A 25,933-nucleotide genomic window follows, 5' to 3' on the forward strand; every position below is an offset into this window, starting at 1 on the left:
TAGAATATATTTCATCAAATGTATCGAAATTGCACTTCTTGATTTTAAAGAGTTTGGGCATGGCAACAACAAAAGTTTGTTGACAAAACTAAATAGTTTTTGGGTTTATTTTCGTTTATCATGTGACAATTAAAATTGTGCTAGTTTTTTTTCTGTTGTCTGTGTGACATATAATTATCTATACATTTATAATATTCTGAAAGATTTTAAAGTTCGTTGTTTTCTTTCACCATGGCATTTACACAAGATTCTTGGTAATGTATCTATTCTTGCAACTGTTTACAGTTTGTCAAGTTTCTTTGATATCTGACATTCTTATTATCAATTTCATTTTTTTATGAATTCGAATTATGTATTCTATGAGTTTCAGTCATTATGAGATAAAGTTTCTGTGCTCTTCAGTCTATTTTAATGAAAAAGTAATACATTTTCATTGACAGTTATATATATAAATGATTGCATGTTAATTGACCAAGTAATCGCTTAATTTAAATTCCTTTTAAGCTTGGCATATACTGTTCGTACATTTTATGATCCTAAAATCACTATGCACAAAATACTATACTCCATTGAATCTGAACTTACTTTATTTCGCACATGTTACATCTTGGATAATAGGAGATTGTTTTCAACATTATAATTAAATTTTTTATTGCTTAAACATTAAAGGATATTCTATTTTAACTTTTCAATAGTTTTGGAGTGTATTATCTTTCAAAAACCGTTTTTATTTCACATTAAAATTCTAAACAATGAACTTTTTAATGATACGAGTTTTATTTTTGTGCTGTGCTTTATTTATTAATTTATTAATTTATCAAAATTAATTTAATAAAGTTTATTATATTTATGATTATGTAATAAACAAATTATATTATATTTATTATATAAATTTGACATAATAAAACCAAATGTTATTTTGTTTATTATATTAATTTATATTAATTAATTATAAGTATTCAAAGTTAAAAACCCTTTTATTTCTTTTTATTGTGATGAAATTTAAAATAAAGCTGTTGCTTTATCTAATAGTTAAATTACATTCATGGTGTAAACATTGTGATAGAAAAAATTTACTTTCCTAACTGTAATTTAAAATCCAAAACTTTGAGACAATGGACATATATTATCTTGTCTTAGTTTCATAAAATGCTTTTAAAAATTTGCATTAAGTGTCATTTTCTATTTTTATTTTACTTCTAACTATACAGCTGGGGTCTATTTAATTTCTCGACTTTATTTCCATTGCTTATTCAAACTTGGAATGGTGAAATAATTTTCATTTCTTTGTAAAATGTATAATCATGTTTTCTGTAACTTTTTTAAAACTAATGCAAAAAAAATAAATAAATAAATAAATAAATAAATAAAAAATAAACATTATATAAATAAAAAGGTTTTTATTAAATTTTCGAAATTTCATTAAAAAAAGTTCTTTGTTAAACTTTTGAAGTACAAAATGATAATTTTTTTTATAGGCTGAACATTTCTAAACACTATTATTCTTTTCTGTTTAAAAAACATTTGACTTAAAATATTCAGTTAGAATTATTATTATCAGTTCAATAATTATTCTATTGTCAATATTTGGCAGTTTTGCCATTCATATGATGTTATCCATCCTAGAATGCTTTAGCTCATAACTTTATAAGGCTGCAAATAAAATGTTTTGAGTAGCTAAATATTGTGAGTTAACATTGGATAAAGTTTATATTTTTCACTCCAGCCTTGTCAGATATTTATATTAGTATATATAAATATGAAATACAAAATGTTTGGTCATATGCTTTTTTGGACAAATTTTTGGTAATTCTTATGTGTCTATCAATGTTAACATTTTCAGAAATGGTATATCCATCCAAATTAACTTCTGATTTGTTAATTTTAAGATATATTGAAAAAGATTCCAAATTTTTATTAGTCTTATAAAAGTTTACTTAATTTTTTGGTAATGATAGTTTTTTTAAAATTTATTTTTATGTTTTTGTCAAAACCAAAAGTTTGTTGTATAAGAGAAGACATGCTTTTGCAATATTGCAAAAACAAACAGGAAAATTTTAAAAATGCACGCTTAAAATTAAACTTTAAAAAATACACATTTAAATTTAAACATTTTTCAACAAAAACATTGTATTATTATAAATTGGAAAATACACTGTGCTTAGAAAATAGGCAGGTTTAAGTATACATAATGTAAAAAAGTGTTTTTTTTTTTTTTTTGTTTTTTTTACTTAAGGGCTTAAAGAGTACTTAATTTTTTCAGCAATTCTTCACTATGCACTCTGTATAAATAATAAATTTTTCTATTACTTTTAGCTGGATATAAGAATTTTGAAATTCTAGAATATGTAATATAATATTCATGTGTTATTAGATGGAGTTTGATATTGAATTTGAATGCAATATTGTAGCTAATGTCTGAAGTTTAATGATTGGTTTCAGTATAAAATCTATTTTAAAATGGAAATCAATTTGACTGGGATTTAATTATCTTGTTTGAAAGTTTTAGAGAATGTGATAACAGCTTTATGTCTTCTGGTGAGTCAAGATGTTTATTTTCTGATATGAAAATAATATTCAACTTGGCTATGAATCTAAGTCACTTAAATCAGATATGTATTTTTCATTTACATTATAGTAACTTTTTTTAATGTAATTTGTCTGTTGGTTATAAAGATATTTTAAATTAAATATTATTGTGGCATGAAATGAAAATTTTGAACCTACCATATAAACACAATATTCCGAATATATTTCCTGGTATATAACGAAAAAATATATATATATGCCCTGTGTATATACTATATTATAATTTTATATATTACAATAAGACAAAATAGTTTATTTGTAGAGAGTAAAAGGAGATTGGGTAAAATTGTCTTTTTACATTCTATAAATGATATTAAGTTTGTATAAAATTATTTAATTGCTGAAATATTTTAGGATGATAAAATATGATGCCTGTGAGAGTCTTGGTCGAGAGATTATGGAAAAAATATCCTATCGTAATCAACAACCAAAAAATAGTGTAGCAGCTAGCAAGGTAATGAATTTTTTATAATTATATGCATTTTTACTTTTATATTGTAAGATATATAAATTCTTTACCTTTTTAATGTATGTTTATATTTTAAGGTTCTAAAAAATTGATTAGATTTGTGTTGGCTGTTTAAGTATATTACAGCTTAATAGATTGACTATAATTCAACGAATTGCCAATCATTCAATAAATTAAATATAATTTTGAATATCTTGGACTTTCAATTGTAATTAGTAAATTATACTTAACTATCTGAAGTATAAATTTATCAGACTTTATTGTTTAGGTAATTGATTAAGTTATTATTCTCCATTAGTATCTTAGAAATTAGAAAAGTTCCTCCCCCACCCCACTTTCCAAAAAACAAAACAAAAAAAACGTATTATATGGACAATTGTTTCTTAAAGAAGAATTAATGGATATTGCTTATTTCTGGAAATTAAAACTATAAATTTTAGACAGTTTTACCCCAAGAAGATGGATGATAGGCAGTTAATTAGATGTTTATATCTAGATTTCTTTGTTAAGTCTTGATTTCTGTCCTGTTAGATATGAGTTTTTTTTTTTTTTTCAATTCTCTTCACTCATTTTTAGCTGGTTATACATATTATTTTAATTCAGAACTTATGTATTGTTTTATGGCTAATTCAAATTTGGAGATTTTCTATGGCTATTATATCACAAATTTCATTGAAAATCAAAATTCACTGTGTTGTTAGATAAAATGTAAAAATAATCCCTTCCATCTTTCACCTTCCCCCTTATTTTAGATAATACTTATAATATCGGCTAGTACATGTTTCAATTTATTTATTTGAGATGCGTTGTTTCCTTATTTCATGAGACTCTAGAGAATTATTATTGCAAACTTTATTTTTTTGTTGATTATTAGCCATGTCTTGTTTGTCTAACCCAATATGATTTCAGGATTACTTCTTAGTCTATGTAGACACAAAGGCTTGATAAAAGGTGTTTCATGAAAATGTTTCACATCAATTACATCCCACCCCACACTAAGCATACAATTGCTTTTGCAAAGGCTCATGCGAACAATCATTACCATTGCTTGATGAATGTTTTCAAGTGTTGATATTACTTAACTATCCTCATCATTTTCAAATTTTTTATTACCTTTGTGATTTTTCTCTTTTTTATTTATCTTTAGTGTTAGGATCATTAAATTTCATCAAATTGCTCAGTTTATTATTACTTTATTTCTGACACTAAGTTTCTTCTTCTTTTTTTTTTTTTTTAAATCACAACCCAGATCAATAAAAATCATGAAAAATTTCTTCTGTTGCATTTAATCATTGTAAAATAAATAACTTTAGATATTTTTAAAATTGAATGTATAGGAATGAATTTTAATAAATTATTGTTAAATTTGCTGATTATTAAATGAATTGACAACCTTTTGATGATAGCAAAGCATTTTTGAGCAATAAGCTGTTGATATCAAGAAACTTATTTGCTTCTTGATTTGCATTATTAAAACTTGTAAGATAGATAATTAAAATAATATTTATTGCTGATGAATTTATATGATATTTGATGTATTCTGAATGAACTTCCTTTACTTTTGCTTATAGGCAAGTGCCAATGCGAGGAAATTAATGAAAAAATATGATGACAATGTGACATCTTTAAATCAAACTCTATTAGCATCAAAAAGTTTACTGTATCCTTTCATACTTTATTTAAAAAAAAATTACTTTGCATTTTCCCCCTTTAATGATATTCTTTTATGAATTTTTTTTCTTTAATAATTTTCAATTGCATTCCATTGAAACTGATATTTTAGCTGTAAGTGGACTTTTTTATACTAATATGAACTTTGTGACAATTTATTTTTGGATTTGTTATGCTATAAAAGGAAAAATAATCTACTTTACCCTTTTAATTCTATTGTTTTCTTTTTAATGTAAGAAATAATATTTTCTTCTTTTATTATTTAAAAAATAATTTAAAATAATTACATGCATTTAGATATTTAAAAGAAATTGTGTGCAAGAGATTATAAAAGAAATCTATTTTAAAATTGATTTTGCTACATATATGTATCTTTTAAATTTTTCTAACAGATCTTTAAAGTTTAAAAATAAGACTACCAAAAATAACTTTAAAATTCATTAAAATTTTTTTTTCGTTTTATGGAAAATGTATGTCACTCCAAATTGACTTAACCCAACTTAATAAGCTTCTATTATTTATAAAATCTTCATTCACATTGTCATTTTTTACTACTTGGTGTTTGTATGATGGATTTCACTGATAACCCATGAGTTTTGTTTATGAATGAAATGTAATGCTGAGTTTGCTTATATTTAAATAAATAAATAAATAAGTTTAAAATGTAATTACTTCTGATAAATAAAGGCACATTTTAAAAGTACCCTTTAACCAATTAACTACAGACATCTTTTTGAAATTTTATCTTTTAACTTTTTTGGTTAAATAGATTAAATTCTTTTTATTTTTAGCTCTAACAAGTCAATATGTATACTCAAATTTCTCAGCAGATTTCAGCTGACATAACTCTTTAACCAGATTTTGTAGCAAAAAATTTAGAAAGTATTTAAAAGTATCGTGGAAACCCATGTACATTAATTTGGGGAAGAAACTTTTGTTTTTAATTGAAACAATTATTATTATTTTTTGGATTTCCTTTTTTAATTAATGCAATTATTGGATTTTTTTTACTATTTTTTGTTATAGATAAATTATAGTAATTTCAAGTGCTACATTATATAAATACTACTTAAATTTCTTTTCTATGTATTGAAGAATTTTGTGAGACTTCTTTAAATTTTTTAAGTACTGATGGAGAGTTTCAGAGGAGACAAGGATTAATGGATGCTTTAAAGAGCAAAAAAGTTCAAATTGATGATGCCTTCAGTTTAAAAGAAGAAGGTGGTTCAAGGTATTTTTGTATCAGTTTATTTGATTTCATGAAAAAAGTATCTTATCAGAGACATGAATTTTTAGGAACACTTGGAAGTTTTATTTAATCAAACCTTTTAAATAATTACTCGTATATTTGATTTACTTTAAGTAATTTTCAGTTATTTAAACTGCAATTTTTATTTGTAATGAATAAATAATATTCTATTATTTATTCTTTGCTTTTTTATGAATACATCTTAAAACGTGTTTCTTCTGTGTCTTGTATCTAATTGGTATTGCAAATATGATATATATATGCAGGTATGTGTGTGTAAAATTTATACTGTGCTCCTTGATTTATGGTTACAATATTGTGCTAACAATCAGTTCATATGGGCTTTGAATTTGCAGGTATGTGTGTGTAAAATTTATACTGTGCTCCTTGATTTATGGTTACAATATTGTGCTAACAATCAGTTCATATGGGCTTTGAATTTTTAAAAAACGTAGAGAGAAAATATTGAGACAGAAAATGAATATAATGATTGAAATAATTCATATTCATTGATTTGGAGTTATCTTTTTCTGACATTGTTGAATATTTTTATTAGAGATGCTGAATGATGTAAGAATTTTGATACTTTTAAAAGTTGGTGGTTTCTTTTTGAAAACTGTCTTATTATGGGTTTTTTTTATTATAAGGTTGGCATGTATATATATAATATGCTTTGAAGAAATAGTATTTGATGTCTTTAATTATGATTTTTATTTTTTATGATTTCAGTGAAATAATCAAATTTTTGTCCAAGTCATGGCAAGCACAATTTCAGAATAAAATAGGAAGGCTCAATGGATGAAAGAATAGCCCATATAATTTAACCCTTTGCAGTCGGAAAGATATTTCTATTCATAATTATTCACTAAAGACAAAGGTTGCACTAAAGACAAAGTTTGAATGATTAGGAAATGAATTTTAGTTTATATATAGCAATGAATTAGATATGGTGATTAATTTCTTCTCTAATGCAGTTCTGGATGTTATTATAACCAATTTTACTGTTCCCATACATTATTTTTACTATGAGAACAAATGCTAAATGGAGACTCAATTTTTACTTGATCTATGAATTATATATAAAATAGTAAAATTTGTTGTTTATTCTTATTTTAGGACAGCTTTACTTGGAGCTGAACTTGGTACACATTCAACTAATGTATGGGATATTGAAGAAGATGAGAGTACTAGAGATTTAACATTTGATGAAATTCGAGAAAAACAGCAATTTGCTATCAAAGGTATTGCTCTAAATATTCAAAGATTATTATTCAATCTAAATATTTCATATAATGTGAATTTTTTATTATTCCATTGAATTTTTATACAGAATTTTTTTTTATACAGGTTAATAAAGATATTTTTTGTATTTTTATATTTATTAAATGTGAAACAATAATTTGCTAAAAGCATACCATTTTGGAATATTCGTAGAAGGGTATGAAATTAGCAGATGGAATTGTGTTATGAACATTCAAAGAATTTGTTCTTTTTTACATAATATTTTCAGGTCCATGGAATGTTATGCTTTCTTTACCTGTAAGAAAGAAGAATATATGTCAAGCATCCAGGGTTTCTTAAAACTGATAGGGTTAAGATTATGAAATTGGTGATTGCTTTAAAATTGTAATACTGAAAACTTCATAAGTCAGTCAGATTTGATTGCAGAGCATAGAGACGTTTATTTGTTTGTTTAAAAGTTTTAGTGTTAAAAGTATTTCACAGAATACGATTGTCTGGGACCAAAAGACTGTATAAAATTTAGATTTCATTATTTATTGAAGTATATTTATTGATGGAAACAAAATAAAATACTATTATTGATATCCTTTAAATTCTTGTGAAAGTAAAATTAAAAATTGAATTTTATAAGAACCAGAGAAATTGTTGTTGGAATAATTCTTTGAGACATTAAATAAATTATAAAAAATATTCTGTACTGTACATAAGATTTCAATGCCAAATGACTATTTTCAGTACTCAAATTTAAAAAAAAATGCTTGGTTTGAGTAAAAATTGTTTTTATATTAATTGTAATTTAATGATTTCCACTTTAAAACTGATATTTTATGAGAGCTGACAGAAAATTAGAGAGAGAGATGCATAGTGCAATAAACAGGTGTCTTAAGGTTTCCTATTGAGGCTTCTTTCTTCCTTCCTTAAGTATGAGAGAATTAGCTGACCATCGAAATTTGAAGTTTAAAAATATTTTACAGAAGAAGCTTAAAAAAGTTTAAGAAAAAAAGTTATATAAAATATTTAATTGAAAATTTTAGTGAGCCTTAATACTGACAAACTGACTAATCAACACAGGCAGCTACAATATCATAAAAAAACAAGTTGCATGAATAATTATTTAAATATTAACAGAAGTTGAGGATATATGCGAGAAAAAAGAAAAAATAATTGTTATAGAATGTTCATAGGAAAATTTTAAAAATTAAAATGAATGTTGGGCAGTTTGTAGTCATTTGTTGGCAATTTGTACTCATTTGTGAATTAAGTGTATCCAAGTTTCTTAATGTATTTCAAGATAATTATGGTTCATGACTCATATTCAACCAGTCTGTGACTTGCAGTCTTTCATAAAGATTCTTAACACATCATTAAGATGTCATATTAGGTTTTGTAACATATTGGCTTCAACTGAGAACTTTATATATCATCTCTTGATTTGTTTCTTATTTGCTATTAGAAAGAATCACCAGTCATGCATGTTAATGTCTAAATAAGTCTACCAGTCAATAATATTATGCATATACATGTTTTAATTTTCTAAAAGTGTTCATCACTATTTCTAAAATAAAATGGTGCAAACTAACATAACTATATTGAATAAGTAAGATTTAATGATTTACTTTAGTATAATGGCTTATTTTCATTTTTTTTTCTGTCTATGGAACTATATCCTAATTAATTATTAGTTATAAAATATCTCTCCTTCTGATTAAATTTTCTAATAAAAGTGAAGAGCAAATTAATTACATAAAATGAGTATGTTTTTCTTTCAATCTGTGATGAGAATTTGTTAATGCTTCTAATTTGCAATCTGAAAGTTTTTTTTCTTCTTTTTTTAAATATAATCTTTGTATAATTTTATTTTATTCTACTATGCCTTTTTTTTTTCTTCTAAAAAATTATATTGTTAAATGTTTGTCCAGATTTAAAATATTTGCTATTTTCAGGCATATATTTTTATCTAAAATTTTCAGTGTATTAAACTGATTCTGTCATGTTGTTAATTTAATATTTGAATTTGTTTTAGAACAAGACAAAGGATTAGATACCTTGTATGATGTGGTTGTACGGCAGAAGCATATGGCTCAAAATATTGGACAAGAAATCGATTTGCAAAATGGTATGTGACATATTTCTTTTGTTATAACCTACATTTTTACTTCAAAGAAATATGAATCAGACAGCATAAGTTTGTAAAGTTAATATTTTTTTTAAAAGTTGTAAGTACTTTGCTTAGTTTTTAAGTCATTGGTAAAAGATTTTTTAAATATAAAACTATCAAGTGATTAGATGCGATTTTGATCATTCAGTGTACTAAAACTGGGCTAAGAATTTTATCTCAATTTCTATAAAACATAATGTCTAGTATTCAATTTATTTGATTAAAACATAGTTAATATCAGCATCTTCATTTATACTTAATTTTCTCCATCTTAGTTGCCCCCTAAAAAGATGCATGTTGGGGCGTATTCTATTGATAGCTAAAATTAATCTTTTTAACAATGAAATATTCTTTCAGTGTTTAATTTTCATCATAATTTATGTTGCTATATCTACTACATTGATTATGCTAAATATAACAGCAATGGGGCTTTCATTCATTCCTTTGATTAATGGTTCTTACTTTATTGTGCGAACTAATTTTTGTTAAATTAAAGGAATTCTTTAGGTGTTGAATTAGTGTGAGAGAATGGTTGCTTGATTTGTTTAAAATTAAGAGATAAAGTTAGAGAGATCATATAACAAGTCATTTTTATTTTGGAGTACTACATTCCAAATATAAAAAGTGATCGTCATAGGAGGCTTTTTGCCATTGAATTAATTAATAGAAATGGATAAATCACATGAAATTAATAACATGAGTAAGTCTAAATCTAGGAACAATTTTTTTGAGTGGAAAGAGGTACAATTCACCATTATATTTCTTTATACAGAAATATATCTGGTGAAGTGACACGTTTAACAATGCATACAAAGTAAATAAATAAGTACAAGTAAATAAGGCATGAAAAGAATAATATTTTTTTACAGCATTATTACAAAATATTTCTTTCTTCTATTTTTTTTCATGTTTTATTTTGTGTGTGTGTGTGTGTATGTGCACACAATTTTTACCCATACATATCCATCAAAAAATATGTATTATATTGGGTTTGTATCCTCTTTCAAAATTTATCCCAAGATTTGAGAATCAACTTATAATTTAATTTGTAATGTTTGTATCTTTAGTTGGAATTATTGAATGAGAATGCTTTGTAAATATTGAAAAAAAAGAAAGAAAAAATAAGAAGAAATTCATGACTTCGTTCAAAAAATGGTCAGTGATTAATTGATTAATAAGCAATAATTGGTTCAAAGATATTCCAAATTGCAGGGTTTCTAATTTATAATATTTTCAATATTGTTTGATAATCAAGTCACCATAGGTTTCGTGAGGGGATTAGATTTGTTATTTATAGGTACGCATCCCATCCCCATCTGATCCCATAAAATAAGTAAATCTATATAATTTTTATTATGTTTTTTTATATGCTATAAAAATAATGCTTAGCTATCTTCTTTGGCTGCATTGTTCTTGTAATTTATTCATTTAAGACTTTTTACTAGTTTCCTTTTGGAGTGAGATGCTCAAAAAAAAAAAAAAATACTTAAAAAATTCAGCTAAATTGCACACTAAAGGATAATTGATGCATTTTTCAGAATCTAATTCTAGAAGCCATTCGGAAATATATAAAAGTTTTTCACTTTTTATTTAATGTTTTGTGTCAATTTCTGTTCTTGTCTATTTCCCTATTAGTTTATTGCTACTCCTGTCAGTCTTTTAAATTCCACTTATATGTTTGTATCTCCTGTTGTTGCATCAGCAGTTGGTATTAAGATGCAATGTCACAAACTTTGTATCTTGCCTTATTTTGTTAATTTCCTGAGTATACAAATTGTTTACAGAAATGTTTTCTATCTGATTTTTTTCCCCCAGAAGAGAGAAGGACCACTAAAAATTTACCATATAAAGGATTTTAACTGTAATGTTGAATTTCAGATTCATTTATAAATATTGAAATTGGACGACTAAAATCTTGTTGCATATATAAACTATTTAATTTCATTATTAGTTGTATAGTAACTTTAAATTTATATTGTATTTATTGTATTATATTGTTATTGTGTGTTTATAATGTATTATTTATAGTATATTATATTTCATAATTTTTAATTTATTGTCTTGAAGAGCCAAGATATTGTAGAACATATTTTAGTTTCAAAGTTGTTTCATTTGCTTTAATCAATTCTTAAATGGATTGAGGACTTGCCAACACCTTGTGGAAGTCAGTATTTGTGCATTTATGGAATATTACAGATAATTGTATTGCATTACAATATCCATCTACAATTATGAAGAAAGAACTACAATTTTAGTTTACTTAAAAAAATAATGATAACATCTTGAATTAGAATAATAATTTTGAGATTAAAACTTTTGTGGATAGTATTTGAACCACAAATAAGTAGATTTACCCATTATCTCCATGTGAAAACCATTCACTTTTCATTTCCATTGCAAAATTGATTCCATTCCATTCTTTTTTTCTTTTGCTATATTTTAACAAGTTGGTATATATTTCCAAACTACTAAACGTTTTTCAGCTACTTTACCACACATTAATTAAATTTTGAAATTGAAACATCGCTATCTTGTATTTTTTCTCCTCTATTTATCTTTGATGTAATGAAATAAATTCCGAAGTAATCCTTATTTTTGATATATTATTGTAATTTAAATATTTTTTAACATATAATTATTTAAAAAAATTAAACAATTTTTTACTGATTTTCCAGTAATTTTTCTTAAATGTTTGAAATTTAATATTTTACAGTTATTTCAAGCTAGGCATTTTTAGCATGATTTAACAGAGATATATTGATACCTCTGCTTTAAGTTGAATTGGCCATTTATGAGTTAAATAGAATGTTATTGTCATTTTTTCCTTGATTATTTGCTTGATTCATGTTATTGTAATATTTAGCAAGATATAATTTTATCTGCAGCTACTTCAACTAGGAGGATACCCTGGGAAAAAATATAATATTATTACCTAGTGCACAAAATACGTAAACATGAAGTAATAATTTTATGAAAATAAACATGAAATATATTCTTAACATTTCATCTTTAATATTACTAATTTTCTCTTTTATATTCAATCTTTATTAATTAGATAACAATATTAAAATAACTATTTTTGTGCAACATTTAACATCAGTTGAACAACATTTTTGTCTTACATAGAAATAATTGATGACATTGTTGATCATGCTGACAATACAAGAGAACGTCTGATTAAAGAAACTAGACATGTTGCCATAGTTGATAGAAAATCTGGAACTTGTGGTGAGTTTTTAAATAAATAGTAATCTTTCTGTACTTAATCATGTGCTTCCTTGCCATTTAATATTTAAATATAAGAAATATAAGTAGCTTAATTTTTTTGTTTTTTTAATTTGCAGGCTATTGGATTGTAATAATTCTTCTATTAATAGCAATTGCTGTTGTTTCTATGATTCCTACTAAGTGACCATAATATGAGAATGTAAGGTTGATCATTTTTTTGCATGATTTTCATATTTGATTAAAAGAATGAAATTTATATTTATCTGTAATGCTATGTTTATACCTTTACTATCTTTAATAATATAACATCTGTTTAAATAAAAATGTATGATATTTTTATATATTATCAATACATGTTATTCTTTTTTTATTCATTTTTAATTCTTCTCAAATTTACAGTATTTTTAGATGAAATAGAATAAAATAACTTTTGCATAAATGTTATTAAAATATTATTTAAAATAAAAACTAATTTAAAAGTTTTTTTTTCTTTTGCAAAATTTAGAGAAAGATTTTTTTTTTCATTTTATTTCTGCTTTATTTTAGAAAGATTTATATACTCTGCACTATTATCAAATATTTGTGTCAGTTTTTCAGCATGGGCTTTAAAAAGGAATTAATATCTGTAAATTATATATATTTCAAAAACCGTCTTTTATGTTAAGGTGTCAAATGTACAATGCTTTATAATGTAGCAAATGAAATATTTGCTTGGTAGCTTCTAAGTAATTCAAAAGATAACATGTAGAGGTATTACTGGTATGGACTGCCTGTGAACTGGTTGAATAGCTTTTTTTTTTTCTGTCAATATTTTTGCTTCTGGCTGTTGTATCATTTATAGTTTTCAATTTTATTATACTGTTCATTTTCTGCTAAATTTTTTTATTACCTTATGAAAGATTAAATAAATAAAAATTACAAGGATTAAAATGTATTGTTTTACTGCACATATAATTATAGAAGAAAATGTGTATTTATACTATTCTTCAATAAAAGTTGTCAATTGAATATACAGGAAGTTTACATGCTGCAAACCTATGGAAATATTCTTTTTTTGGTTGCTAATTTTTGTTAAATTCTAATCTGCCCCTTTTTTTACTATTATTATTTACTCGTATACAGAGAAAGTATTCAGCAAAAACTTTGAATTTAAGATTTTCACAAATCGCCATATTTTAACATCCCTAAGTTTGAAAAACAGATTTTTTTTTGGAATTATGTCTGTTTGTTTCTGAATACAATAACTCAAAAATGCTTTCATCTAGGCAAATGAAATTTGGTACATAATCTTGACTTCAAATTCGTAGATTCCTATCAAATTTTGAAGATAATATGCTCATAAGAAGTCTGTTTCTCTGGCTTTCTGAGTATTAGTTAATATGATAATTACAAAAGGAAGGAGCTAAATGGATAAAATTTGATACTCAAATTTAACATCTAAAGTGTAAATATGTATCAAATTTGGAACCAAATCCATTTAAATTTGAATATGTCTTGGTCTGTATTTACAAAAGCATGCAAACATAGTAACTTAAAAGTGCAATGACTTAAATAAAGGAAATTTGATATGTGATTTTTTGACAACAATTTTAGTTTGGTATCAAATTTTGGTTTTAATCAGCTGGAAAAAAAAGGGTGCCCAAAATACTCATTCAATTTTTTGGTATTTATGTATTAATAGCATTCCAACTATTTATTACCAAATAATATATTTTAGTGGGCTCTTTCATAACTATTGTTTGTCAGTGGCATATGGTTAATTATACACAAATGCATTTATTAGAAAGTATGCAAGAAAGTTTTGGAGAGACTACTCATGCTGACTTAATTTCGAGTTTAATAAATTAATTAGAGATTTAAGGCTTTATTATTTAATGGAGGATATGTTTGCAATCCAATAAAAAATTTTGGATTTCATATCTTTAATTTCTTATTTTCTTGCCATAGATCCATGAAGATTAAATGTTATCATGAAATCAATGAGAACATGTAAATCAGTTTTTTATATGGTGATGGATTATAAAAGAAATTTAATGATCAGTTGTTTTATATTACATTTTAAAAATAGAATATTAGTATCTTTTTTGATATATAAACTGAATGGAAATTTAGAAAAAGATTCGTAATATTTGTACTCACTATAAAAATATATGTTTTATGAAAGCTGCAGATAATAATATATTCCATGTATCTTTTACAAGGCCAAATTCTTTATAAGGTAATTTTTTTTCTAAAATCAAGTATCTCAACTATGAAGAAAGGAAAGCATCTGTATATCAATAGTTGCTTGATATGCAATTTGTCTTGCTGAGATATTTTTCCATAATTGAATAAATAATCGTTTTCAGTTCACAAATACACAATATTGTAATTTAAATTTTCACTGTGTTCAGATCAGTAAATGATTACTTGGTTGCTTTCCAAGCTGTGTATAAATTACTACTTAAATTTTTAGAGTGGCAAACTTTATAATAATGAATAAGTCTTTTAAGTAATTTCAATTTACCTTCTTAACTAGTTCCCAAACATTCCCCCTTTCCTTTCCTTTCTCTCTCTCTTGTGCCTCTTGATTGTTTTTTTTTATTGCCCCCATCCACTTTTGTATGAAGAACAATTTATTGGTAATATTAAAACCTTAGCTTAAATAAAAAAAAGAAAAAAAATCAAATTAACTCAAAAAACATTTGCAGTTACATTTTAAGCTTTTAAATTTTATTCTTTTTATTTTCTGGTTCATTGATTCAATGCAAAATAATTGAAAACAGCATGAAATGATTTTTCTGATTTAAGCTAACTTTTGAAAGTTAACAGTTACTCACCACAATAATCAACTATTCAAGTAGTAGGCAATTTTAATGAGAAACATAAAATATTTTATGGAGTTGAATTAAAAAAAAATAGATTTATCTCATGTCTGGAACTTTTATCAGCCATATATATAATATTGGTGTAAGACATAATAATAATATGTTCATAAAATGAGAATGGTTTCTTCATAACTTTTGTTTTGTGGAAGGTATTAAATAGTTTTTTGCTTTAACACTAAAAATTTAACCCCCCCCCCTTTTTTTTTTAAAAAAATTTTGAATTGTATGTTCCATCTTACTTTTGCATCTATTTGTCTATCTACATGTATCACTATTTGAGAGCCCCTATTGAACAAATGATGGATAGCTATTTAGAAGTTGAAACAATTTCTGATAAATAAACTTTCTACTTGAATGAGGTAAATAAGAAATTTATTAACATAAAATAGTTAGTTTATAGTTATTTAAATATTAGTTAAAAAATTTATTGAAATTTTAAACTAGTCTTATTATAATCCAATGCAAGGAAGTTTGTTTAGCTTGAAAAGTTTTAAAAAGTTCAAGTTTGAATAACTTGAAAAATGAATTTTTGCATAAAATTGGTGCATGAAATCAGTTATGGGTTATAAAAAGAAAGTTTACATAAATATATTAGCTGTATTTTGCTTATACATGCAAAATAAGTTAAAAATTAATCATAAGCACCTTTTACATTAATATTTCCTTTTCAGGTTTTGTGTGGGAACAATGCAATTTGGCATGATCTGATGCTGTTTATGTGAAGTTATGTATGTATTGAATGACTGTCTATCTGTCATAATAAATTAAATATATTTTAATGTATATTCATTTTTTTATATATCAGAAATAAAGTAATTCATATTTCTTATGTCTTTTTCTATGCTTTTGTTTACATTGAATGCATATTTCTTTCTTTAGATTTAAGATCTAATTAGGTAGTGGGGAGCCAGCTCTTAACTATACATTTTGAAATATAGCTGCTTTTCCAAGACTGTTAATGTTATATTTTTTCAACATTACTTATTACATTATATGAATATTCTGTTGGGAAACTGATTTCAATTACCATAATGTTGCATAGTAATCTAAACTCTTATGTGCAGTAAATCTCTAAGATACATGACAGACAGTATCGACAAAAAATATGCAAGCCCAGATCTTACTTTGCATATAAATTTACACAAATTCTAGGCAAAGGCTCGGAAAACAGAGAAGTAGTAAAGAATATAGTTTCAATGTAGTTAATACATATTAATGCAAAATATTAGATATAATTTTAAAAAATCTTATATAAAAAATTCTAAATTTTTTTTCTTTGCTTTTTTGCATGACCTGTGGTAAAAATTTTAGTATTCATAGATTCATGAGACTCTTAATATCACAATCAAATAAAACTAAAATTCCATTTAATATATAGCATGAATTGTGAAGCTATGACAAAAGTCTCATATTTAATTTATGAATATGTATACTGAAATTTTATTATGATATTCTAATTTATACTATGCTAATAAAAAGTTTATTTCATGATGATTATTATTGCATGAGATGATATATTATATTGTCGTGATTTATTTATATTATGATATTTTTGCATTTATTGCTTTTTTATTATTTATTATTTATCTTTGAAGTTTTGTTTTTCCTAAAGATTTTAAAGTTTGTGTGTTTAATTAAGATTAAAAACAACAAGATTAAAAACCATTTGCCTTTATATCCAATAGCATATTATTGATACTTTTGTTAAAAATTCAACAATTATTTAAATTTTAAATATTGTTACTGTATTTTTCAACATTTTAAACTGACCGAAGGAATTTGGCAAAAATGAAAATGTTACAAATATTTTCTGATTCTATTGGCTTTGTACGCTCTCTTAAACTTATCTGATGATTTAACAACTTTATTATTCACTTGAAATTTCTTTATACTATTACTTCATTCCTTGTTTTGTATTTAAAATATATTTCTTATTAGTCAATTTTCTAAAGTTTGTAGTCCTTCTGTCAATCTTGCTTTATAATATGTCTGGTTTAAAGTGTTGATTCTGTAGTAGTTATTTTTTCTTGCATCTTTATAAGCTTATTGACTGTCAATCCATAGCTATGCATGCAATTCTTTTTGTAAACTTTATTGTGAATACATCTTTTTTTTTAATTTACATCCTTTTCATTACATGATCAATTAATGTCATTGTTTCTGGCTTATTTCTAAAAAGAAATGGATACATTTATTTATTTTTTATTTTATCTGTATTATTTCAATGCTTCAAGTTAGATCTATAAAATTAATACACAATTTTCTATAATGAACTTAAAACTTGCAAAACAGTGGTTGACTGTTGATTGCATAAATGTGTTGAAATTGCAGTGAATTTCCTGATAAAATTTCGATTATTTTGTTTTTTAATAATGAATGATTTTTTAATTTAATTTGTAGAAATGCAGAGAACTTAATGACAATAAACATCAAGCACTTAGGGACTTTTAATAGAATTTTTTTATTGGCAACCTGTTTCCAAAAAGGAACAGTCAAAATGATTTAAGTACTTATTACACAGTTGACAAACATTTACTTATACACTTACTTGAAGAAATTTTTAGACTAAACCTTATGGCACAAATGTCAGATCTTCTGCCATTACACAATGGACATCATGATATGTTAAGAACTATCTAAAACAATTATCTAATTTTGAATGAAGAGATAGAGATACATACACTTTAACATGCTATATATTTATATGTAATCATTTACGATTCTTGTAATTGATACAGATAGATTAAAACTGAGATATTTCATATGTGGATTTTGTAGCAAATAAAGCACAGAAATTATTTTTATTAAATGTGGGGAAAATTATTGAACTTCACATTTACATTTTGTATTCAAAGTTACTTTTTCCTTAAAAATCAATAACAGTAATTTGAAAATGCGTCCTTCATTTTGATATAGCAAAAACACTTGAAAAGTATTGCATGAAAATAGAGAATTTTGATAGATTTTCTCCCAGCACTAAAAATTAATATTAAAAAGAGAAAAATCAAATTAAAATTAAAAATCTTCTAATAAATAATTATAATTGCTAAAATTTAACCAGTTAAGTAATGTTTGATTATGTAGTGCTGGATAATATATATAACATTTTTGCATCAAAGTATATTTTTGGGGCATTTCTTTTTCAGCCTTTTTTTGCCTTAAATTTTTATGTTCATATCATAAATTCTGAAGGTGAATGAAATACATTATATTCTGATCTAATAAAAGTAAATTTAAATCGCCATATCATGTAATTGAGGGATTTTTTCCCACGAATTTAAGAACTAAATGGATTGTTAGATTTTTATTTAATTTGAATTTTTTTAGCTGTTAAATTTTTTTCAGTACTTCATTACTAAATAATTGTATAATGAATTTTAGTAGAATGTAATTAGAGATTATAGACATATTAAAATTTTAGAACAATTTTATTTTTCAAAATGATTGCTGAAGGAACAAAATTTCTAGATTATACAGTATGTTTGCTTTATCATGGCCCAATTGCTAATGTCTGAACCATTAGAGATGTACTTGTTTCAAATGGACAGTAGCTCTCGATATAAAAAAAAATCATCATATTTTATGGTATTTAATTCAGTAAATATCTGCTAAAAAATAGTGATGTCTAAATATTTATTCTTTTTTCTGGTTTATTGATGAATCAAAATTATTTTGCTAAATATGACTAATATTAAAAAAATGTTTATTTCTTCTGCAATTGAGAATATGAAACTTTGATTATCCTTATTTTAGACCATTTCAATGGCTGTCTAATGGAAGATCCACCAATCAACAGGCATCACATATTCGAGGCAGCTATTCATTGGTTTGAAATAATGGAATTCAAATTTTCATTACTCGATCATTTTAAACTTTTTTTGATTGAAATGTTAACATTATGAATATTTTATTACTTATGGGTTTAAAAATTTTATGGGTTTAAAAATTAGACTAATTTTTTTTGTATTATTTATTAATTTTAATGCTATGAAGTAAATTCTGTTAATCATTGAAAACATTTTTCCACCTGGTAATAATTTCTATCTCTGATAGTTTAGAAATAACCTACTGAGCCATGATTTAAAAGCATTTAAAATAATTACTTTAATAATCTGTGCTAATGCAAATGTTATTATTGTTGGGCCAAAATGTATTAAAATATACAATTTATAAAATTTATGTTCTGAAACTTATGAATGAAAGGAGTAAAAAGCAACTGAAAGCAAATAATCCATGGGACTAAACTATATTTCTTAAGAAACTAATTGTGCATGCCTTTACTTGTGCAAACCTTTACCTTTAATAATTCACTAAAAATAAATTCTAACACAAGCAATTGATCCAGCTTCAATCGTTTTCTGAATATTATTCTGTTCATTTTACATAAAAATAACATAGAATCAACACTTCTATAAACATGGAACTTTACATAAATGATGAAGCTACATTTGTTTAATGCATTTTCTATATAAAAATCATACAAAATATACATGAATATTAAATAATATTTTGTTCCATAGAAGTATGAAATAATTACATGCATTTCACAATCTATCTATTCTAATTTAAATCATCCAGCTTCAAAAATAAAAAATAATAATAACATTTTGCACATTACGAACATCAAAGACATTTTACATAAATTTCTCTATATAAGTATTAACTTGTTACATCTAACACTTTAAAACAATGAAGGATTTTTTTGCCCTTTTAGCGATCACCTTTTTTTTATTATTCATTTCTTTTATATTATATATATATATGATTAAAATATGAAAACGAAATATTCTAAGCCCCTCCCCCCATAAAAAGATATCATCATCCTTATGAACGTTTCGCTTAATAAATAAATTTCTCAAAAGTTGATTTGAATTGTGGGAAGATAAGTTTTTTCCAGAAAGTTTCCATTCTTTTATTAACATTGAATTTTAATGTTCAATTTTTCTTTTTTCATTAATTCTTAGATAATTTACAGTAACTGAATTTCAAAATTTTTGATTGTGGTTTGTTTGATTTGTACTTTTTATCATTTATTGAAAATTTTTGCTTTAAATATTTAATGTTTAATAATTTCGAGAAATTTTTTTTTGAATAATTCTTATTTCTTAAATTAATTAATGATTCATCATTATTATTGTAATAACTATCAGATTCTTTTATGTTGCATTCATCTGATACATCTATATCTTTTAACAAAGTGTTTTGATTTTTATAATAATATATATAATTTTCAATTTCTTGCCTCTTTTTATTCTCTCCCCCATATTGCCCCGTCATTAATTAAAATATGCTGTAATTTTTTTACTAAATATATAGATTATATTTATATGATGTATTTCTTTGAGAAGTTTTGTAGTGATGCTGTTTTTTGTAAAAGATTTGCCAAGGTTTTTTTTTTTTTTTCCCTTTTCTTTTCTTTTCAAATCTCAACATCGCCAATTGTAGCTTTTCTTTCCCGATCTAATGTGAATTGAATGATCGTACTGTTCCCGCAATAGCTAAAGAGCAACCTATCTCCAGTGCAACAATTTTCTTTGGGCACTATCTTCTTCACTTCAGATCCCTACTCAATCTATAAAAGAAAAAAAAATTAAGGATTGCAAAAGCAGTGGAACGGAAGTAAAGCCGACTTTAATTGTAATTCTATGAACTAATACTCCATTATATCAAAAGTCTACTAAATCCAGAAATTTTACACCGTCTTCTTTTTTGTTTGGAATCATTTCTCGGTAATACGAAACACAATATACAGATAATAACGACCACTGAGGAAGTCCAACAAACACTTGGGGAGATAGGAGACTACGACCTTGTGAAAAAATGATTATTCTTTTCCACTTTTTGATGTTTTGATCTGTGTCGCTTTCAGTTCTTGCATTTGCCTTTCCGTTGTCTACGTTGATATCTGCGCATGCGCCTTGCCCAGTCATCTTTCCATTCAATGACGATACTTCGTTCGTCGGCCGTCAGACCGGGATGTTCCGGCTGTCTCGAGTCTTTACCTGTGTAGAAGGAACAATTGTTATTACAGATTGTGAAAGATTCCAATTATTACTTTCACGTACACGAAGTATAGAGAAAGTATTGTGATCGTCACAAAATTCCAACTCGAGACATTTTAGACTTTCATGAGTTTGAAAAACACATTTTTTGGCATTGTCTTTGTCTGTGACAAAGATAACTCAAAATCGTTTTAAGTTAGACGGATGAAATTTGGTATCACCAAATTTGTAGATTTTAACCAAATTTTGTGCAAAATCCATTTAGAGGAAGTCTGTCATTCCGACTGACCGAATCAAAATTAACACGATATCTATAAAAGGAAGAGAGCTAGATGCATAAAATTCGGTACATGAATTTAATATCTATAGTGTAGACACCTATGAAAATTTTGAATCAAATCCAATAAGAGGTTGATTGTCTGTCGGTCTGTACTTTCAGAAATTTGCAGGGATAGCCTAGTTGGTAGGGCGCGTTGGATTTGCGTCCCTTAGGTTGCGAGTTCGAACCCCGCTGGCCGAAGACTCTCCGCGTGTGTGGTGGCTGGAGCGCGTATAAATCTGTCGTGGTCACAAAGTCCTCCATGTCGAGAGTAATACCACTGGGGGTACTGGATCAGGATTAATCGTTCTCTGATTCAGGTCTAAATTACGATCTGCGATTGCGTAAATGAAATACATAAATGAAATCTGTCCCGTAAATAGGGTTGTGATGTGTGTAGTGGCAAAGTCGTACTCTTGGCCATAGATGGCGCCACTGAAAAAACAAGAGGCGCACCCTATTGGCTTAAATCGCTGTCTTCGTAACAGCGGGCTTGTCCATGGCAAGTGCCATAAGAAACAACACAGAAAGTTGTAAACGCGATAACCAGAGGCGGCAGCAGAGATTTGCCGACGGGAGGGCAAGACAAATCCGAAGGGAGGCAAGCACAAACAATATCTCTAATTTGTTTTCAAAATAACACATAATAAGTAATTTTACATTTAATTAAAGAAAAGCAAGTAATATTTAGCTTCTTTTTTATTTGGATGCTGATCCTTTCTTTCATTGTTAAAACTTTACAAAGGTATTTGAAAAAAAAAAATGTTCCCAGTTTCTTTTACTGACCATCAAAAAATTGTCAATAGTTGAGTCTATTTCTTTATTGAGATTTCATTTCTCTGAGATCTAATTTTTAGAAAAAAATATGGTTATGTTCCATTCTAGATTGTAGTATATAGGTAGAAACACAGAATGACTTGTCGTGCTAAGTAACAATGCATGCTCTTATTATTTTACATCAGAAGGTATATAAAATGAATGTTGAAACAATAAGTTTTATAAAAGAAATTTTTTAATGCAGAATAATAAATAAAAAAATATTCGATGTTTCCTCTGAAAATCGATTTTTGGCGTAGTCCCTTACCTAAAATATTTGTTAAGTAAGGATTGCAACAACGAGCAGGAAATCAAATGTGTTTCAAAATGGGGGAGAATAAGCGCGAGGAAAAAATATTTTGTAAATATATGTATAAACTTACTATTTTATATAAGATATGAAAAATATGTTTATGAAAAATGGACTGCTTAAATGTTAGATTCCCCCTTGTATTTATTTTTCAATACATATTTAGGCTTAAAAAACCAATGAATTTTATTAAAAAATAATTAGATCCTGATCAGGAATTCCCCTATCTTCATTTTTAGGCATGCGTTTATTAAGGTTAAGTACTTTTTTAATTCGAAGTTATTACAAGCTAATATCCTCCCCAAAAGTGAGTTTTATCCCCTGAGTTGCATGCATAGTTTTTCTTAACCACTTTGTATACAATGACGAATCTGACTCGCGTATGGAATTATTTTATTTTTAATTTTGACTCTGCAATTAAGTGAAAATATTAAGTAATTTAAAATGCAAAAATCACTTGAAAACGCATAGTTACTTGAAATGCTTTTATATTATTCTAGGGATTAAAGTAATAATAATTGTCCCAAAACAGATCTGCCATCTAATTAGGAAGTTAAATAAATTCGTATGTCAAGAGGTTAATGTGTTATTTATGAATATTCTATGAATAACTATTTTAATCATATTTTTTTAAAAAAGACATCGTTATTCAAAGTCTATTAAAAAGTTAGATGCATCTGAAATTATATAGTTTTTTTGATTGTGCAGTAATTGAAAGAAAAAATAAAATACAAAATGATACGTTTCCCGATACTGAATGCAGAGTCTGGAAAATTTAGGTAGTAATTTATTTAACAAATTTAGTGCATACTTGTATAAAACCTTTTTTGTAGCTACAAAGCTATCATATCACAAATATTTATTTATTTATTGTCGTCAATGGCAGTCGGTAATATTTCTTTAGTGTAATAATTGTTGCCTGATAAATTAGATTGCAAAAGAAAAGATATTTTACTATTAAATAAACTTAAATTACAATTATACCATTTACTTACCCCTGTGTTTTATAATGAATTCACATAATTTGGCTACAACAAAATAACTCTTTTTAGCATGCTGATTCATAAGAGTGTCAAAAAAAAAGAGTGTTTTATTAAATTTAGTGTAACCGTTAACTAGATTTTAGTCGGACAATTCTCGTAGTGAAATGAGTAAAATAAATTTACCAATTCGTTACCGAGGATGTAACAATTAGATGAATAAGATGACGATTCATTTTAGAACCTGAATTTGAACGATGAATCATGGAAAACAACTCTATCGTCCTAGTCATGGATAATCTAAAAGCATCAATTTATCTAATAAATCTACTGGAAATGTAATCGAAGTACTCGGTGTAAACAATTGTTTTTTTCATATTCTATAATAAAATCTTAGCCGAAGGACATGGATTAGTCGGGCAAAATGTGATGCCTTATTCACTTGAAAGCTTATTGATTATTCTGTTAAATATAGTATAAATTATATGCTGAATGACTGAGAATTAGGACAAAGTCGTCGACATTCATAGCATTAAATTCTTAGTCGACCGATTAAAATTTTTTGACAAAATGCGACATATTTTATTCACATTTCGTGTCGTCGCCTTTAGGTTATATTGTCAATAGGACAAATTAAAAGCTTAATGAACGACATTTGAATCAAATGTCTGAAAATCTGTGGATATAGTCTTCGACATTCATCACATTCAGTTCATAGTCGGCCGATCAAAAATTGTCGACAGAAGGTGATATCTTATTCACTTGTCGGATATATTGCCAAATCTAGTGCAAATTATAAGCTAAATGAACGACAATTCAATCCAATGCCTGAAAATCTGTAGACATAACGTCTTCGATACTCACCGTATTTAGTTCATTGTCGGCCGACCAAAAATTGCCAGCAAAATGAGACTATCACCTCTTCGATATCTTATTCACTTGTTACCTTTTCGGTTATATTGCCACAAGTAGTGCAAATTATAAGCTTAATGAACAACATTTGAATCAGATGTCTGAAAATCTGAGAACTTAACGTCTTCGATATCCATTGTATTCAATTCCTAGTCGGTCTATCAAAAATTGTCCGCAAAATACGCATATTATTGACTTACCACCTTAGTGATTATTTTTCCAAATGTAGTCAAAATACTTTAATCGTTACTTGGATATTTCGACTGTTAACAATATATTAACTGGTAGTTGTTAAATAATCGTATTTGATAATGCGCAATTTTCGACAACCATTCTGAAATGGTGAACACTTTTGCCGACAAAACTCTCCATCTCGCAGGCAATTGCCTCCCTGCTACCGCCGTCTCTGGCGATAATTCAAAAACGCAGGGACTTAAATATATTAAATTTGGTGTGTGATTTTGTGACTGCTATTATAATTTTGTTTCAGATTTTCATTTTAATCTGTTGATAAAAAGGCGTCGAAAGCACAAATTCGATTTTCGAATACTATTAACCGCATGTCAGAGTTTAATCGCCAAAAATTTCGCGAATGATCACTCGATAGATTCAGTAAAAATACTAAATTCATTCCAAAGGTTAATATTTCATAACTATTGTATGCCATGGCTATACAAAGTAATCTTTACGATAACACCTTTATGAGAGAGTATGCGGGAAAGTTTTGAAAAGACTATTCCCATTGTTTATTTATTTATTATTATTATTATTAGAGAATGTGCATAGTAAAAAATTGTGCAAAAATTGTGTGACTAATGCAGCATGACAAAGGAAACACAAATAAACGATAATACTTAAGAGAAAGAGAAAACGCAAAATAAAGAACAATGGGTCACAAAATAATAAAACAAAAAGTTTTTACACTTCTTAGGAGAATACATTCGTCAATCAATTGTGAATTTAAAAGTTGAATAGACTTAACCCTAAAAACATTGAGACATGTAAGAAACATCAATATCTTTAGAATTATTAATTTTCTAGAAAAATAGAATAATTATCTACTGAATTTTAAACAATTATTGCAGATTTTTTCTCAGATAAGTAGAAATAAGTCGCTAAAA

The 25,933-nt window shown here is 25.9% G+C and overlaps 2 protein-coding genes across 5 annotated transcripts in view; one reads left to right on the plus strand and one right to left on the minus strand.

Moving 5' to 3' along the window:
• Positions 1 to 68: 68 nt before the first annotated feature.
• On the plus strand, positions 69 to 16,302 carry LOC129976387 (syntaxin-8-like). Its single transcript, XM_056089920.1, has 9 exons — positions 69 to 254; positions 2,944 to 3,043; positions 4,630 to 4,718; positions 5,856 to 5,960; positions 7,095 to 7,219; positions 9,244 to 9,336; positions 12,505 to 12,606; positions 12,723 to 12,805; positions 16,145 to 16,302. Exons 1-8 carry the CDS (start codon positions 232 to 234, stop codon positions 12,788 to 12,790), a joined length of 705 nt encoding a protein of 234 aa, XP_055945895.1. The 5' UTR covers positions 69 to 231; the 3' UTR covers positions 12,791 to 12,805; positions 16,145 to 16,302.
• Positions 16,303 to 17,944: 1,642 nt separating this feature from the next.
• LOC129976224 (netrin-1-like) overlaps positions 17,945 to 25,933 on the minus strand; it is a 152,213-nt gene continuing 144,224 nt past the window's right edge. For all 4 annotated transcript variants that reach the window (XM_056089682.1, XM_056089683.1, XM_056089681.1 and 1 more), the window contains one exon: positions 17,945 to 21,475. In XM_056089682.1, coding sequence (XP_055945657.1) covers positions 21,339 to 21,475 — 137 coding nt within the window. In that variant the 3' untranslated portion in view covers positions 17,945 to 21,338. The remainder of the gene's footprint in view (positions 21,476 to 25,933) is intronic.

Source organism: Argiope bruennichi, chromosome 7 (genome assembly GCF_947563725.1).
Source record: "Argiope bruennichi chromosome 7, qqArgBrue1.1, whole genome shotgun sequence".
Classification (NCBI taxonomy): Eukaryota; Metazoa; Arthropoda; class Arachnida; order Araneae; family Araneidae; genus Argiope; species Argiope bruennichi.

Bases quoted from the DNA above. Each gene is read 5' to 3' on its own strand.
- LOC129976387 (XM_056089920.1), top strand. From the start codon at position 232: ATGGCATTTACACAAGATTCTTG. The intron at 4,719-5,855 runs GTATCCTTTCAT...AAATTTTTTAAG, and splicing joins TTAGCATCAAAAAGTTTACT to TACTGATGGAGAGTTTCAGA. The intron at 7,220-9,243 runs GTATTGCTCTAA...AATTTGTTTTAG, and splicing joins ACAGCAATTTGCTATCAAAG to AACAAGACAAAGGATTAGAT.